Raw genomic sequence first — 16,442 nt, forward strand, 5'->3', positions numbered from 1 at the left:
GAGTTATGTGCCCACATCTAGATGCGGGATTCATGTCTAAATTTTACGCACGAGTCAATAAAGGGGGCATGAAAATGGGATGGTTGTGGTCATGGCCACACCTAAATTTAATTCCACAATCAAAAAAATGTAATTTAAATATTTCTTTTCTTAGAGGCAATAACTTCACAATATTCACAAAAACACCTCTAGAAAACTCCCGATCAATAAACTTTCATAGCGTGGTAAAATCGTCACTGGCTTGGAATAAAATTTAATCTTCCAATTAATTCATATGTTAAACTCATGTATTTTATTCTATTCACCATTAGTTCATTTTAAATTATTTAATTTTCTTTAAAGTGCTCAGTTCGCAATAATTTATCTTTCATAATATATAGATACGTTTTGAAAAATGTATGTCCAATATCATTTAAATCATGGACTTATCTTAATGAAGTTCTTCTTTCAGTGTTACTCCAGCTTAGTTTTAAGCGCAGTGTGGGAGGTTTGGACCCAACATGTTCCGCGTCCTGCTTTTTCAAGGGTCCTCCCGTTCGTGCCAGCGTCAACCACCCCACCAAAAGATTTTCAAAGCAAAGATGGCCTAAATTTAGTCAAGCATAGGTGCTATTTTATAAACCGGGGCTAACTTTAAGTGCGACTTATAGAATAGGGCTGTTTTGGGTGCCACTTTTTTGGGCCCCTTATATAGCATTTAGCCATATTCTCTTGCCACTCTTAATCTTTTTTTTTTTTTAAATGTCTGCTGTTAGAGCTCTCACCAAAAGGGCACGAGGGCTCCCTCCCAAAACCTGTTAGAGGGACTGAAACACAACATCTCCTTCTTGCAGAAGGAATGGGTGTGGGGATAGAGAACAGGGGTAGAATCTGGGAACCCCCAGTTGTAACACCCTAAGATACAGATAAACCACTGAGAACCTCAAAGGAAGGAACCTTGTTTCTTTTCTTTTCTATTTTTTTTTTTTCAATTTTCTCCTCAGAAACATAAAAGCAATTTAATCTCAGCCTACCTGAGTGACCAGACAGCACAGAATTTCTAACCTACCACCTGCTGGAGACTGAGTACATATTGGCTGTTGCTGGGCTGCAAAGAATGCTATACCATATGATATCATAATTCAATGGTTCTCGGTCTCCACCTGCTGGCAGTAGAGCATAAAACCCAAGTGTCTGGACTGGTGTGGAAGGATGATGAAGAACTCTGATTTCCTATCCTTAGTTTGAAAATGCTCAGTGTGTTTTCTTTATCTGTTGCCAGAAAGTCATGCATATGTAAGCTAATAACGTGCTGTGAAATTTCTAAACTCTAACATACCTTGCAAAGTGGATTTATTCCCCTTTCTTGAGATTCTGAGGGTCTCAGCTGTGGGCAGACTAGACGGGCCATTTGACCTTTATCCGCCATCGTGTTTCTATGTCATTTGCAAAAGTCACTGAAAATGCCGAAAATGTTTCAGTGTTGCAAGTTTTTTTTTTTTTTTTTACATCTAGCCCACTGCGATTTTACTTAATTGTCTGGTGTTGAATTTTTCCCCCCTAATGTTGATGTGAATTATTATGCATTTCTAAACATGATCTCTAATAGCAACTTATTTTATAAATACAGGGTCCCGAGGAAAAGAGCAATTCATGAAATCGTTGCAAAGCTGAGTGGATTTGGGCCAGCTGGTTTAGAAGAGTATGAACATGTGGAACGTTAAACGTCTGAATCTGTTGACCTGTCTCTTGGTGTTGGTTTGGGCTGGAATCTCAGAAGCTCAGGGCGACTGCACAGGGGTGGAATGTGAACCGCTGCAAAACTGCATCGAAGAGGTGCTTGAGTCAGGTGCTTGCTGCGCCTCCTGCCTCCGACTTGGCTGTACATGCGAGGGCTATCAGTACTATGACTGTGTTAATGTGGGATATAGGAACGGCAAAGTCCCAGAGGAAGAATCTTACTTTGTAGACTTCGGAAGTACCGAGTGCTCGTGTCCCAAAGGAGGGGGAACTATCAGTTGCCGGTTTATTCCTTGCCCAGAGCTTCAACCAAACTGCATAGATGTTCTGACGCCTGCTGATGGCTGCCCTCAGTGTAGAAGAATAGGCTGTGTTAACGGACAGCAGAGGTATGAGGCAGGCCATACTTTCCAAATGCCTCCTTGCAAGATGTGTCATTGCCCGAATTCTGGAGGCAAGTTGATGTGCTACCCTCTGCCAGAATGTGATACCTCCAAAACCAGTTTTCCACCGTTGGTAGATAATGAAGAGAATGACTCTGAGAGAAATTATGATGATCCGTACAGTTATGACCAGGAATTACCTGAAAAAGATCAAACACAGCTGGAGCCTCCTACAAAACACAAAGAGCAGGAAGACGACATTGGTAAGGTACAAAGTGAAGATGCATCAATAATAACTATTGAAATCATAGAAGCTTCAACAATTATTTACAGTGATAATATACTAAGCCCGTCCACAATTCTCCAGTCACCCAATGAACAAGTGAACAAAAGCAAGACAACCACCACTGAGGCCCCTCAGACCGAGGATGCCAGTAAACCACCAACCATCCTCACCAGTAGTGTTTTTGAAGAAGAGGAAGATGGAACAACCACAGAACAGCCAGAGAAGGTTCCAGAATTTGAAAACCATCCAGGAGACTTGCAAGCAGACGGGGGAGAAAAAAATACCATTAGCACTGAAAAATTAACAAAAGTGAACGAAGAATCAACTTCAAGAAAGGTGACACGCATGACACAGCTATTCGATGAGAAGTGTACATCAGAAGAAAATACTATAGGTAGAGAAATTAAGTTCAATCCAACCACAGTTCCACCAGTCGCTCTGAAAGAAGACCACAGCAACGGGTCTGACAGACAGTCTCAGACACTTTACAGTTATGACACGGAAGAAAAGGAAGACCCAAACTCTATTCAGACTTCTCCCAGGATGCAGGATGGTAAGACCTGACTTTACTTTATAATTCAGAACTTTGAGGCTTGCAATATAGTAATTAGAAGGTTGAAGAAAGTTGAAGGAAAGCTTTATTCTTTCTGTTTCAATGTGAACATGCAACTTAGGAGGGAAGTTATCAACATGAGTTAGTGTTAAGATGGATTATTTAACTTTTACCTGACAAATTAGGGATAAATATTTTTTTAATAAGGTCACACTCAAACTAGTTCTTAAGAATTATTGTTAAATTCGGAATTTTACATTAAAGCTAAATTATAAAGTGCGCTCAGTGCTCCAACAATCAGGTCAAAGTGAAAAACAGCCAGTGAAGAGAGGAACCATCATGGCGGTTCACCGTTCCTTATATGTTACACCACTAATATCCTAATAACCAAAGGGTCCTTTTACTAAGGCACATTAGCCGTTTTAACGTGCACTAAATGCTAACGTATCCATAGGCTAAAATGGATGCGTTAGCGTTTAACATGCACTAATATTTAGCGCGCTCTAAAACAGCAAGTGCGCCTTAGTAAAGGACCCTCAAGTTCTTAAAGCAAATATAAATATTTTTAAAGTAAATATATTTTTACTTGTCTTATTAGGAAACATGTAATCACTCCAATATACCTCTTAAATTGATTTGAAGATTATGGATTTAGGGAAAACCCCCATCTTTTTCTATTTTGAATGGAGTTCTTTTTGAAATCTGTTTTGAATTCTATATATTTTAAACCGCTTGGATCCTTTTTTGGCTATATTTAGCGGTATATAAAGTTTTTAATAAACATATACCAACTGTTTTCGCTATAGAGTCCCTGGCCTTAGTTATTATAATATAATTGGAGCTTGGTGGCAGGTGTGCATTTTTTGGTTCCTAACTGCACCCCCCAGTGTCCGTACTAACAAAAAAATAAAATAAAAATTAATGAAGATTATGAGTCAATTCAAAGCCAATAATTATTCAAATCGTTGCTGACTTCCCAAGTATAATCCAAGTCATAGTATAGTATATTCAATTCACACCATACTCTTAAAGCCTGGTGGTCTAGCGGTGAAGCGAGGCAGGAGCACAGCCACAATAAAAATGGCTGCCTTCAAGTCCCGCTGCAGTCTCATGGCCGCCATTTTTGTGTGAAGACGTCCGGGAGGCTGGGGAGTGTATGCATATTGCCCCTGAAGCAGCCCTTGGTGAGTGAACACAGCTGAGTCGTGCACTCTGGCCCTCCTTTTCAAAGCCGCGCTAGTGTTTTTAGCGCTGACCGTGGCAGTAAGAACTCCAAAGCTTGTAGGAATTCTAGGAGCGTCGGAGTTCTTACCACCGTGGCTGGTGCTAAAAATGCTTGCGCGGCTTTGTAAAGGATCGGGCGTATTATTTATAATTCTATAATCGAGATTTTTATTTTTAAAATTTTTATTATACATATGATTTTTACAAAGATTAATAATAAAAAGCCAACATCTATGCTCATAAACCCTCCTTTTTACAAAGCCTGTGGTAACTGCCCCAAAGTCCATAGGAATTTAAAGGGCTTTGGGAGTTTTGCTGTATGACTTTGTAAAAGGGGTGGAGGAGAGAGTTAGAAATAGAATGCAGTGTTCCCCCCCCCCGAATTTCCGGTTTGCGAATCGCGGACTCACTCATTCGCAGTCTGCTCCGACCTCCTCTTCCTGTAATAAAGTCGGGCTACACCAATCAGGAGCTATGTGTCAAAGCTGCTCCTGATTGGTGTAGCCCGACTATACTACAGGAAGAGGCGGTTGGAGCAACCGCGAGTGATTTTCTTCACCCGCCGGTGCTCCAGCTGCCCTCTCCTGCCTCCCCTGCCTTTTGACAGGCGAAAAACTGCACTTGCATTTTTTTTAAATTCGCGGGGGGGAAGGGGGTCCTGGAATGGAACCCTTGCAAATTTCGGGGAAGTAATGTACAAGAAAAAGAAGGAAAAAAACCCCTAAAATTTCAGCAAAACATGATCAACTCTCTAAGAAATAGAGAGACCCCATCCAAATAAAGGACATTCTATCATTAATCCACCCCCTTCCCCTTTAACAAAACTGTGCAAGAGGTTTTTAGCGCCGTCCAATGCACTGCGCTGCTACAACACTCATAGAAACTATATGGCCATCAGAGAAGTGCAGAGCGTTCAGTGCACCGGCCATCACTAAAACCCTGTTGCATGGTTTTGTAAAAAAAAAAAAAAAAAAGGGGGGGGAGAGTGAGGGAAATTACTAAGGAAAATGGTTCTAATCAGGATTTTTAATATCTGCACTAACTGGGCATCGGTTAACACAAGCCGTGTTAGGGTTTTTTATGACCAGTCGCTGTGGTAGAAGCTTCGATGCTCATAGGAAATCTTTTTACAGCAGCGGCTGGCAATAAAAAAAAAAACCCTAATGCAGCTTGATAATAGGAGGCCAAAAATAGGGACAGTTATTTATGAGATCATATCTATGTGCTAACCTCGCCCAGTCAACACTGAATATTGAAACATAACTTTGACCCACTCCTGGAAGTTCCTGAGATAGCTGGATTGTAATTATAAGCTAACCACAAATAATTCACTATTGAAAGATGATCCCCTTCTGACCACCCACTAAATACCTTCTACTCCAAATTGAATTCTTCAGACCCTCAGAGATGTCACCAGTGGTTCAAAAATTTTCATAACCGCTGGCTTTACACATCAAATCGTCACCGGGTCGCTCTTTAATATTTGTTTTTATGTTTAAAGGTTTTTAAGGCTTCTAAAGTTTTTACCCAATAACCATCAGATATACATTTCTGTAGCATTCCTCTTTGCATGCTTAATACTTAGCTTAGGTGGTGAAAGTAAGGGACAAGTGCGCCGACATGTTTCGCCCTTAGGGGGTTTCCTCAGGGCTACAATCCCTTTATGCTGATTTCCACGACACCCGTGATGTTAACAGCATTTTAGGTGGTTGCGTGTCGTGTGGACAGAGGGAAATCGGGTTAGAAAGGGCTCGCAAACCGATCGGTACAATCAATTTGCTTAGTGAATCTAGCCCTTTGCTCGTCCCTCCTTCTCTCTCTCTCCCCAAATGGGTGCAGCAGTATTTCTCTTCCCCCTCCCCCAATTGGGTACAGCAGAAGCAGCATTTCTCTTCCCCCTCCCCCCTAATTGGGTGCAGCAGAAGCAGCATTTCTCTTCCCCCTCCCCCCTAATTGGGTACAGCAGAAGCAGCATTTTTCTTCCCCCTCCCCCCTAATTGGGTACAGCAGAAGCAGCATTTCTCTTCCCCCTCCCCCCTAATTGGGTGCAGCAGAAGCAGCATTTCTCTTCCCCCTCCCCCAATTGGGTACAGCAGAAGCAGCATTTCTCTTCCCCCTCCCCCAATTGGGTACAGCAGAAGCAGCATTTCTCTTCCCCCTCCCCCAATTGGGTACAGCAGAAGCAGCATTTCTCTTCCCCCTCCCCCCTAATTGGGTGCAGCAGCATTACTCCTCCCATTCCCCCCCCCCCCCGTCTCACACACCCGGCAGATTCGCTACAGACAAAGGCAAGTTGCAAGTTTCCCTTGGTCGCTGACCTATCTCCCAAAGGGCAGCGACAGAGGGAAGTTTACAACTTGCAGCTCTTGCTTACTTCGGCCCTTTCTCGTTGCCGGGTCCTGCCTTCACGGAAACAGAAAGTAGGCAGGACCCGGCAGCGAGAAAGGCCCGAAGTAAGCAAGAACAAATAAGCTTCCCTCCGTGGCTGGCCTATCTCCCGCATGCTCCGGGGCTCTAATGGTCTGTGCCGGCTTCTCTTCTCTACCCCCCCCCCCCCCCCCGACGTAACTTCCGGTTTCGGAGGGAAGCTGGGTTCGAGTCGCTTGCTGGGGTTTTTTTTTGTTTAAAGTCCGGCGGGTTTTTCGGCGGCTCTTCAGGCTGCGCATTAAGCAGTGGCTGCAGCAGGATTCGGCAGATGACAGCCGGGCGGGCATCTAAATTTGCTGGGCGTTGCACCCGGCTGAAAAGCATTGGGGAGAACACTGGGGAGCCCGGGTCCCCTGTCAGCTCCGGGCCCCTGAATGCAGGACTGGTAGTACTGCCCTGATGGCGGCCCTGACTGAAGCTATAAACGCGATTACGCATCCGAGCTCAATTATCGCATCGATGTCTGCCGAGTATGAGACTTTATGAGCCTCAAAGGTGAAAGAATATTCAAAAAAAATTTTGGTTTTGTGACCGTTTAAAATCAAGGAATGTTTTTGTGGGCACCACGATCCATCTCTTCTATAAAATATCGGCAGGAAGCCTTGATTGATTTAGGATGTGAATTTATTCATGCGCTTTCATAAACAATAATAAGAACTGCGAGAACATTTCCTCTCCTGATAAGAGTGGAATTAGGAACAGTGCTGTGAAATATTCCAGGTGGCTGCTGTCCAAAATCAATTCAGTAGAAGACCTGAAAGGACTGGTGGCAACCTCACCCTTTCCTACCAATCTGAGAACTCACGCTCAGGTGTTTCCTGCTCATGAGTTATCGTCAGAGAGGCCAATGTTCACATAATGCTGAGATCCTAAGCCTGGGCTCCTGACTTAGGAAACCTATTTTCAGTTAAACTTAGGAGTCTCTCTTCCTGATATTCAAAGCACCTTTCTGGTTAGCAGGTGCCTACATATAGGCAAGGCTTTTTTAAAGGGGGTACTCAGGGGTACTGAGCAGCGGTACCTTTTCTATTGCATGATAAAAATAACTTGTGATTCCCAAGTACTGTATTAATAAAAGAGAACAGGTTCTGCATGCTTTGTGTTGCCTTTTCAAGGATTCAATGCCTGAACATTGAGTGCCCGGACATATCTAGGCTCTGATATTGAATTTCTGTGTCTCCGGAGCACAGTGAGTTTTGTGGAATATACGGTGAACTTCATAAAGAAAGGGCTCTCCCTGATATTCAGTGGGATTTAGCCAGGCGGGAACAGCTCCCGGCAAACTCAGTCCCCTTTGGCCGGAAAACCGCCGATATTCAATGGGAGATAGCCAGCTATTTCTCTCTGGATAATGGGCTCACCAGCCAACCCGGTGATCGGCTATGTCATGTGACATAGCCGTTCACCATTAATTTTCATTGGCTGACTGGCTAAGACACACAGCCAGATAAACCTGCCAATGTTCATCAGCTGGCTAGGTAAGGCTAAGTGCCGACTTTTGTCCCAAATATTCAATGTTGGCAACCCCGGCATTGAATATCTGGGATAACTGCCAACTCTGGGAGGCAGCCAGGCTGTCCCCCTGTGGTTCAATTTCAGACCCAACTGACTTTTATGTGGCCCTAGCTGTGCTGTTATCTGAATATAAGAACATAAGAATTGCCGCTGCTGGGTCCATCATGCCCATCAGTCTGCTCACACGGCAGCCCCCCACGTCAAAGACCAGTGCTCTAAACGAGTCCAGCCTCACCCGCATAGGTTCCAGTTTAGCAGGAACTTGTCCAACTTTGTCTTGAATCCCTGGAGGGTGTTTTCCCCTATAACAGACTCCGGGAGAGCGTTCCACTCTCTGGGTGACGAAGAACTTCCTTATGTTCGTACAGAATCTATCCCCTTTTAACTTTAGAGAGTGCCCTCTCGTTCTCCCTACCTTGGAGAGGGTGAACAATCCGTCTTTATCTACTAAGCCTATTCCCTTCATTATCTTGAATGTTTCGATCGTGTCCCCTCTCAGTCTCCTCTTTTCAAGGGAGAAGAGGCCCAGTTTCTCCAGTCTCTCACTGTACGGCAACTCCTCCAGCCCCTTAAACATTTTAGTCGCTCTTCTCTGGACCCATACACTTATCCACGTTAAACCTCATTTGTTATGTCACGGCCCATTTCTCGAGCGTATTTATGTCACTTTGCAGGTCTTCGTAATCCTTCTGTGTCTTCACTACTCTGAATAACTAGCTATAGTGACCTGGATTCATAATTAGGAGCTGATTGCTTTTTTTTTTTTTTTTATTTGAGATCATTTAATTGTAGCCTTATGTTTCAAATAATAAAACCCATATGTTCAGCCGTTCAAATTCTTGACCATGTTAGTACCAAAGAAAATTAATGTTCATAAAAAGACACTTTAGATACAGCGTGAAATAAAAATCCAATTCTGCCTTAGGGGTACGAGAATGGAAATGCAGCTCTGGCTGGGACAGCATGACATTTTAGTGCTCTTGGCTATCTCTCATCTCTTCCCTTTCTTGCCCAGAAATATATTTTGGTGACAACCTTAATAAGATCAGTCCTCTCAGACGTTTCAAAGATGAACTGCACAATCTTCTTACCAGCTGAAATTCTAGTATCTTTGCACAGCAGTTCAGTAGGCAAAAACCAACGTGCTATTTAATGGTGAATGACTTTTGTTAATACAGTTTCTGACTGGTTGGCTGCCTTCTTAATCACCTTTGCTCACGTTGAAAATAATTGTGTACCGTATAAGCATCTAAATAACAGCTTTGCTTTCTTTAGAGGCTTTAGTCATGCTTTGAAAATTCAGATAATTATATTGATGTACGGAGGGGTGAGCACATGCAAAAGACTGAAGGGTGTGGGAGGTAAGAGCAGTTAGCATGCCGCTCATTGATTTTAGCTATTACGATACATTTGTCAGAATCTTATGCATCGCCACCAAATGAAATTGCTTTTAATCAAATTTTAATGGTGCTGGTGAAGCGTGATATCTCCTGTCATTTTAATTTTGAGTATCATAGTACTAAGAAGGATAAGAACGACATTGTTCTCAAAGGCATTCAGGTATCTTAAAGTTATCGTCAAATTAGGCGACTCTGAACTTAGAAGACTGAATTATTTCTCTGGATTTAGCTCACGCCTTTTTCATACTAGCTCAAGGTGAGCTACACAAGATTGGGGAGGCCTCAGCCGGTTCTCCCTGCCCTCTCCCCGTCAAACTGGAGTCTGAGTCCACGGTAAATATCTGCTAGAGGAAGTTTATTGTAGGCCGCAGCATGGTTACATAACAATAAATAATACAGTAATTATCAATCAACATGGAACTTAATTACTACTTGCGTATACAAAGCTTAACACTAACAATAACTATTAATCTATCCCTAATTGCTACCCTGTCTAGAAGCTGTCCTAATCCAGACCCCAGGGCTACACTATCACACCAAGCTGGGGGGGGGGGAGGGGGAGCTGGGGACCGCTGCTATTTACATTAGTCACTCTCTGCATATGTAGCTCTTGGCATATGAGTAGGCAGTGGCACCGACGTTCAAGTCATGCTCTACTCCACTTGGCCCTTGCCTCTGCCTCTCCCTTTCACCATTCGAGTGAGTGGGGATACCGATGGTCACTTCTCGAGCATGCCCCTCCATCCAAGAAGGGTTTCACATTATCCATCGAAAGGTAGGAGGCCTCACTTTAGACTGGCACAATCCTAGTTCCCCCTACCTTTAAAGTCCTGGTAGTGTAGTGGTGAAGCGGGGCAAGAGCAATCTGCTACCGAAAATGGCTGCCTCAAGTTCCCACGTTGGTCTCATGAGTTCCTGTGGTCTCTTGAGGCCGGCACGGGAACCTGAGGCAGCCATTTTTGAAAGCAGAACTGCAAAGGTTAGGAATGTAGGAAGATTGCTCTTGCCCGCTTCACCGCTACACCATCAGGACTTTGAAGTTAAGCCGTAGAGGGGTCTGGGAGGTGAGAAGGAGTCAGGGTGGGGTCCCTAAAGTTATTCGTGATTTTTTTTATATTTGCAAGGGAGCTGTGCCCCTAACCCCCATGAATATGAAGGGAGACCTGTACTGGCATTTTTAGTATCATATATTGTGACCAGGCAGGCGCTGGGCCTGTCAGCATCCCAGTAAAGACAGAAGGGAAAGTAAAGGGTAAACCCAGGAAGGGAGTTTATAAGGTCTGTCCTGGCCCTGATCCTGACAATTTCCCAGTCAACCACCAGGGGGAGTCTGATCTTACCGAGAATCTAGTAGGTAGTGAGTATTTGGGTCACCACTGGAGGAACCCAAGAGCTGCCCAGTTCCCTGCTGACTCAGCTAGGTTAGGGCGTGGCCCTGCTGACTCAGCTAGGTTAGGGCGTGGCCCTAGAATAGAAAAGCCAGCAGTGGGGAACAAACAGACAGGCAGGATAGGGAGAAGGTTTAGGCCTTTTCTCCCTGAGGATCTCCCTGGGCCAAGCAGGAGCAAGCCACACCTATGGAGGTGGAAGAGGCTGGAGAAGCCCTGGATTTATCTTTACCTGACGTGGAGCTTCCAATGGAAATACCAGAATCTTTGTCTGAGGAATTGGAGCACTTTTCTGAAGCCATGGAGGTTGGCTTATCCACAAGCTACAAACAGTGAGTTTTGTTTTAAAACTGTTTGGTTTTTGGAACTGTTTTTGTTTTGAGTTCAGTATTTTGGTTTTTCTTTATAAAGCTGGAAGTGTCTCTGGGGAGAGGTTTGCAGTCACCCAGGGAGGGAATTTTGAAAGCCATTGCAAAAGCTTTTCTTAGCAAACCCAAGACACTCTCCTAATCCTAGCAGTGCTGTAAATTGATGCTAGAGGCTTTGTTTTGTGGAAGTGTGAACTGTTTGGAAAGCAACTCACAGAACTAGAATATGATTTTTGTGCCTTGTTTAGAATACAGGCTGCTGGCTCTGAGGAGAGCTCTAGCTCAAAAACATTACTGACTGAGTTTAAAGGAAAGAAAAAGTTGGAACTTTTCCTGCATTGTTTATTTTGACTTCTTTTGGAGTTTTGCATTGAACGTGATTAACTTTATTGGCGACATCCTGACATTTGTGATTTACCAAGTAAAAGTGAAGTTTTTTCATCTATATTTCTTTGTGTGATTTTGATTATTTTGAGTTCCCATTTTTTGTGTCACTCCAGTCCTGCAGAGTGGCTCCAGGCCAGGCCACAGGCTGTGGTTCTTGCTAGGTTTAGCCACTAGGGGTGCTGCTGAGTCCCGGTCCAGGACTGCAGTGTGGCTACAATTTGAATATTCTTCTATGCTGAATATTCTTCTATGCTTCAAGATTGTTGGCGGTATATAAGAATAAAGTTATTATTATTATTATTATTATTATAGAATCAGTCCTATTCTGCTGACATTAACCATATTTATGTTCTATGATTTTTCTACAGTGCTATTAAATGTTGTTAATTCTGATATTGTATAATATTACAGTGTTCCCCCGTGAATTCACGATTTGCAGACTCAGTTATTTGTGGTATTTTCTGACTGCCTCTTCCAGTCAGAAAATACAGGGAATGAATCCGCAAATCAGCCTTCTGCACAGCCGATTCCTCCTCCTCTTCCCCCCCCCGGTCAGCCAATCAGCCTTCTGCACAGCCGAATCCTCCTCCTCTTCCCCCCGGTCAGCCAATCAGCCTTCTGCACAGCCGATTCCTCCTTCTCTTCCCCCCCCCCCGGTCAGCCAATCAGCCTTCTGCATAGCGGATTCCTCCTCCTCTTCCCCCCGGTCAGCCATTCAGCCTTCTGCACAGCCGATTCCTCTTCCTCTCCCCCCCCCCCCCCCCGAGCATACCGGGTATGATTTATTGCACTTGCCGGCGCCCCAGCTGCCATCTCCTGCGGTTTTTGAAATTCGTGGGTGTTCCTGGAACAGAACCCTGCGAATTTCAGGGGAGTACTATATTCCTATTACTAGGATTCAAGATGAATGTATTACCCCATAGCCAATTCACAATGTTACCCCTCCCCCTTTTACAAAACTGTGATATTTAGTGCCAGCCACGGCAGTAACAGCTCCGACGCGCATAGGAATTCTATGAGTGTCAGAGCTGTTACTGCCGCGGCCGGCACTAAAAACCGCATTACAGTTTTGTTAAAGGGAGGGTTGATTTATTACCCCATGATCAATTCACAATTTTGCTAAAAATGGTTTGCAAGCAGTATATCAAATGGGGAAAAAAAATTGAACATCAGCCACATAAATGAATCTAAATAAATAACTTTCCGTTTCTCCTTGTTTACTGGTATAGGGTCATGTTGTGAGTTCTGCCTTTTACTCATACTTGTGATTTCATAATAACAAATTAAAGTGTCACCATCTGTTGCAACCATTGATTATTTTCTAGGTCAAACAGTTCACTTACGAAGCTGTGACAGTACCTCTAGCAAATGAGAAAATTGATTTTGCAAAACAAGAATTGATGGTGTCCTCAGTCAATCCGTGTTGCTTACAACGTGCTTATCAATTTATCAATTTATGCTTTCAAAACTTTGGCACTGGTCCATGCCTATGCTAATACCTTTAATTTAAACTGATGTGAAATATTTTCATCTATGTCTGTTTGCTTTGATGAATAGCAAATAAAAATAGAAAATTATTGTCAATAGATCAACGATTACTCTGAGTTTAAACGATTTGACATGAAAATAGTTAACCTACATAAATCATAGTAAATATAGCATACAATTTTATTAAGCCGCTGAGGTTAATAGTTTTATAGTTTTGGCATAGAGGGTGGAAACTATGAATAATATGGATAAGTGTGCAATAGCAGAAATCCTTTTGCTTAAAACAGAATATTGCTCTATAGATAGGCACGTCAACTGAATGGAGTCATCTTCTCTTAAAAAGTTAAATTCTGCATCATTTACTGCTTCTGTTTTCTCTCCAGTTGAATGCTGCCACTAGAGAATGACGAGGGGACAAATTTGTCCCCTCCCTGCAGGAACTCAATTTCCCTGAGTTTTGTCACTGTCACTGCCCCAATCCTGTAAGCTCAGCCTTATCCGCAGAAGTCTCAAACACTTACGATTTTAAAGTGCTTGAGGCTTGTGGAGATGAGGATGGAGCTTGCAGGAATAGGGCAGAAACAGGATAGCGATAATTGCAGTTAATTGCCCATAATTGTTTAAATTTGTTGTTAGCATGTAACTGCACTTTGGTATTCTATAATTTTAATGCCTAAATTCTATAGTGTGTGACTGTGAGAGGAGTGCGAGCAAGGGAGTGACAAATAACGCACTCAATTGCCATGGTATCTAAGAAAAATAAGTGTGGAAAAGGACCTCAGACTAAACCCAGTGTCTTTAATGGGGTCATCAATACTATCACTGATCCTAAAAAACCTCACTATCTAATTGTTGATATTTTTGATTAAAAATTTTAATCAAAAATATCAACAATTAATAAAAATAAACTGCCTGTAAATGCATTTTAAGCAACAAAAACTGCTGTAAATTAGAAACACTTAACTTACATCCTCCAGAGCTTAGCTATTTGTTCAGCAAAAAATGTTTCCTCCTATTGGTTTTAAAAATATTTCCATATAACTTCGAGAGTCACCAGAGTTTGTCATTTTTGATAGCGTGAAAATTTGATGCATTTGTATCTGTTCTATATTACCCGGGATTTTGTAGATATCAATTATATCTCCCCTCTGCCGTCTCTTTTCCAAGCTGAAGAGCCTTAACCACATTAGCCTTTTCTCATATGAGAGAAGTTTCATTGCCGTTATCATCTTGGTCACTCTTCTTTGAACCTTTTCTTATTCTGCTATATCATTTTTTTGAGATACGACAACCAGAGTTGAACACAATATTGAAGGTGAGGTTGCAACATGGAGAGATACAGAGGCATTATCATATTCTTGGTCTTATTTACCATCCCTGTCCTAATAATTCCTACCATCCTATTTGCTTTTTTTGATACTGTCACATCCGGGTCTGACTTTGGACATTTCCTGCAAGACGTCCAAAAGTCAAGGTGGAGAAATGTCCATTTTCAAAACTACAATTTTTTTTTTTTATTGCCTACTTAGGCATCTTGGCCGTCAGGACGTCCAATCTTAGGTTGCCTAACTTTTTTGGCCATTTTCAACCATAAACATATCCAAGTTCAAAATTTTCAAAATGGGAGGGGCTAGCATTGTAATGGACTGGCCACATAAACATGCCAATAGAACAGTGGGCCACCTCAGAGCTGTGGTCCCCAACCCTGTCCTAGAGGACCACCAGGCCAATATGGTTTTCAGGCTAGCCCTAATGAATATGCATGAGAGAGATTTGCATATAATGGAAGTGACAGGCATGTACATCTGCTCCATGCATATTCATTAGAGCTATCCTGAAAACCCGATTGGCCTGGTGGTCCTCCAGGATAGGGTTGGGGACCACTGCCTTAGAGGACACTGCTGTGAACTTCACATAAAGGGTGCCAGAAGTACATCTGACATAACTCCCTTCTAATGTATAGTGAGCCTTCCAAAACTTCCCCCAAACCTACTATATCTACTTGTCTAACACCACAATAGCCCTTATGATTGTAGGTTGCACCTATATGACTGTATAGTAGGGTTCTGGTGGGCTCATGGGCCTAGGGGCCTGGGTCCTTCTCTCTGTGGTTCGCTAGCCCATCTACCAAGAACATAAGAACATAAGAAGTTGCCACCACTGGGTCAGACCAGAGGTCCATCGCGCCCAGCGGTCCGCTCCCACGGCAGCCCATCAGGTCTGTGACCTGTGAAGTGGTTCCTGACCATTTCTGTAACCTACCTCTACATCTATCTGTAACCCTCAATCCCCTCATCCTTTAGGAACCTATCTAAACCTTCCTTGAAACCCTTAAGACACCTGTGAGATGCTCTACTAGGCTTTCCCATGCCAAGTACTGATGTTTTAGAGACAGGTATGTACAGTTTCATTCAGATGGGGGTGGGAGGGGATTAGTGACCACTGGGGAAGCACTGTGTGTGTGTGTGGGGTCATTATGGCACTTAGACGCTTCTAAAACAGATCTAGCTCCGATCGTCTAAGTTCCATCCTGGACATTCCGTGAAAGGTTCGATTATCACCGCAAGACTTCCAAGTCTAAGCTGCCCAATGACTGCCCATAACACAACTCTAACACCCCCCTCCCCCTTGAATTTCAGACGCAAAGTGGCAGGGAAGCCTCGCAAGATGTCCAGAAAGACAGTTTAAAAAAAAAAATCGGTACTTAGACGACCTGGTGATTAGGACATCTAAGTGCTGGCTTATGCCGTCTTTTGGACATCTTCATTTGTGTGAAAATGAGCCCCATAGTATTCTGTAACAGCCATTATGAGCATAATTGCTGATGTAGAATTAGCACTTGGTGCACATTATCATCCTCTGGTGTCCAAGTTTAGAATGAACTCTGTCATCTCTGCTTTCGATCTAAGCTCCAGCTTTGCAGGTTTAGTGCAAATATATAACAAAGATTATTAGGTATCTTGGAGGGGGGGGGGATAGGGGGATTGGCAGTTAATGTGGGGTACTTTTGAAATGTGTTTACTGTTAACCCTGCTTATTAGTAAAATAACACATTTTAAGGGTAGCCCATGTTGCTAGGTATGCCCCATGTGCCTTTAAGAAAAAGGTACCTTGTTATAGATGCCCTTAAGATACCAACTGCTGTTTAATTTTCTGATATACACAAGAGATCAACTAGTTTGTTGTTTTTTTTTCCAAAATACTGCTTCATGTTAAAATGTGCCCAAGTAAATTATTATAGTTTAGTTTATTAAAATTTTATTAAACACTTAAACATAATTCTAAGGTCGTATTGTGCTAATTC

The 16,442-nt window shown here is 42.9% G+C and overlaps 1 protein-coding gene across 3 annotated transcripts in view; it reads left to right on the forward strand.

Annotated features, from left to right (window-relative positions):
• FBLN2 (fibulin 2) overlaps nucleotides 1-16,442 on the forward strand; it is a 261,844-nt gene that overhangs the window by 116,869 nt on the left and 128,533 nt on the right. For all 3 annotated transcript variants that reach the window (XM_033926337.1, XM_033926336.1, XM_033926338.1), the window contains one exon: nucleotides 1,610-2,941. In XM_033926337.1, the coding sequence (XP_033782228.1) occupies nucleotides 1,684-2,941 (1,258 nt within the window). In that variant the 5' untranslated portion in view covers nucleotides 1,610-1,683. The remainder of the gene's footprint in view (nucleotides 1-1,609; nucleotides 2,942-16,442) is intronic.

The sequence above is a fragment of the Geotrypetes seraphini genome, chromosome 17 (assembly GCF_902459505.1).
Source record: "Geotrypetes seraphini chromosome 17, aGeoSer1.1, whole genome shotgun sequence".
NCBI classification, from domain to species: domain Eukaryota; kingdom Metazoa; phylum Chordata; class Amphibia; order Gymnophiona; family Dermophiidae; genus Geotrypetes; species Geotrypetes seraphini.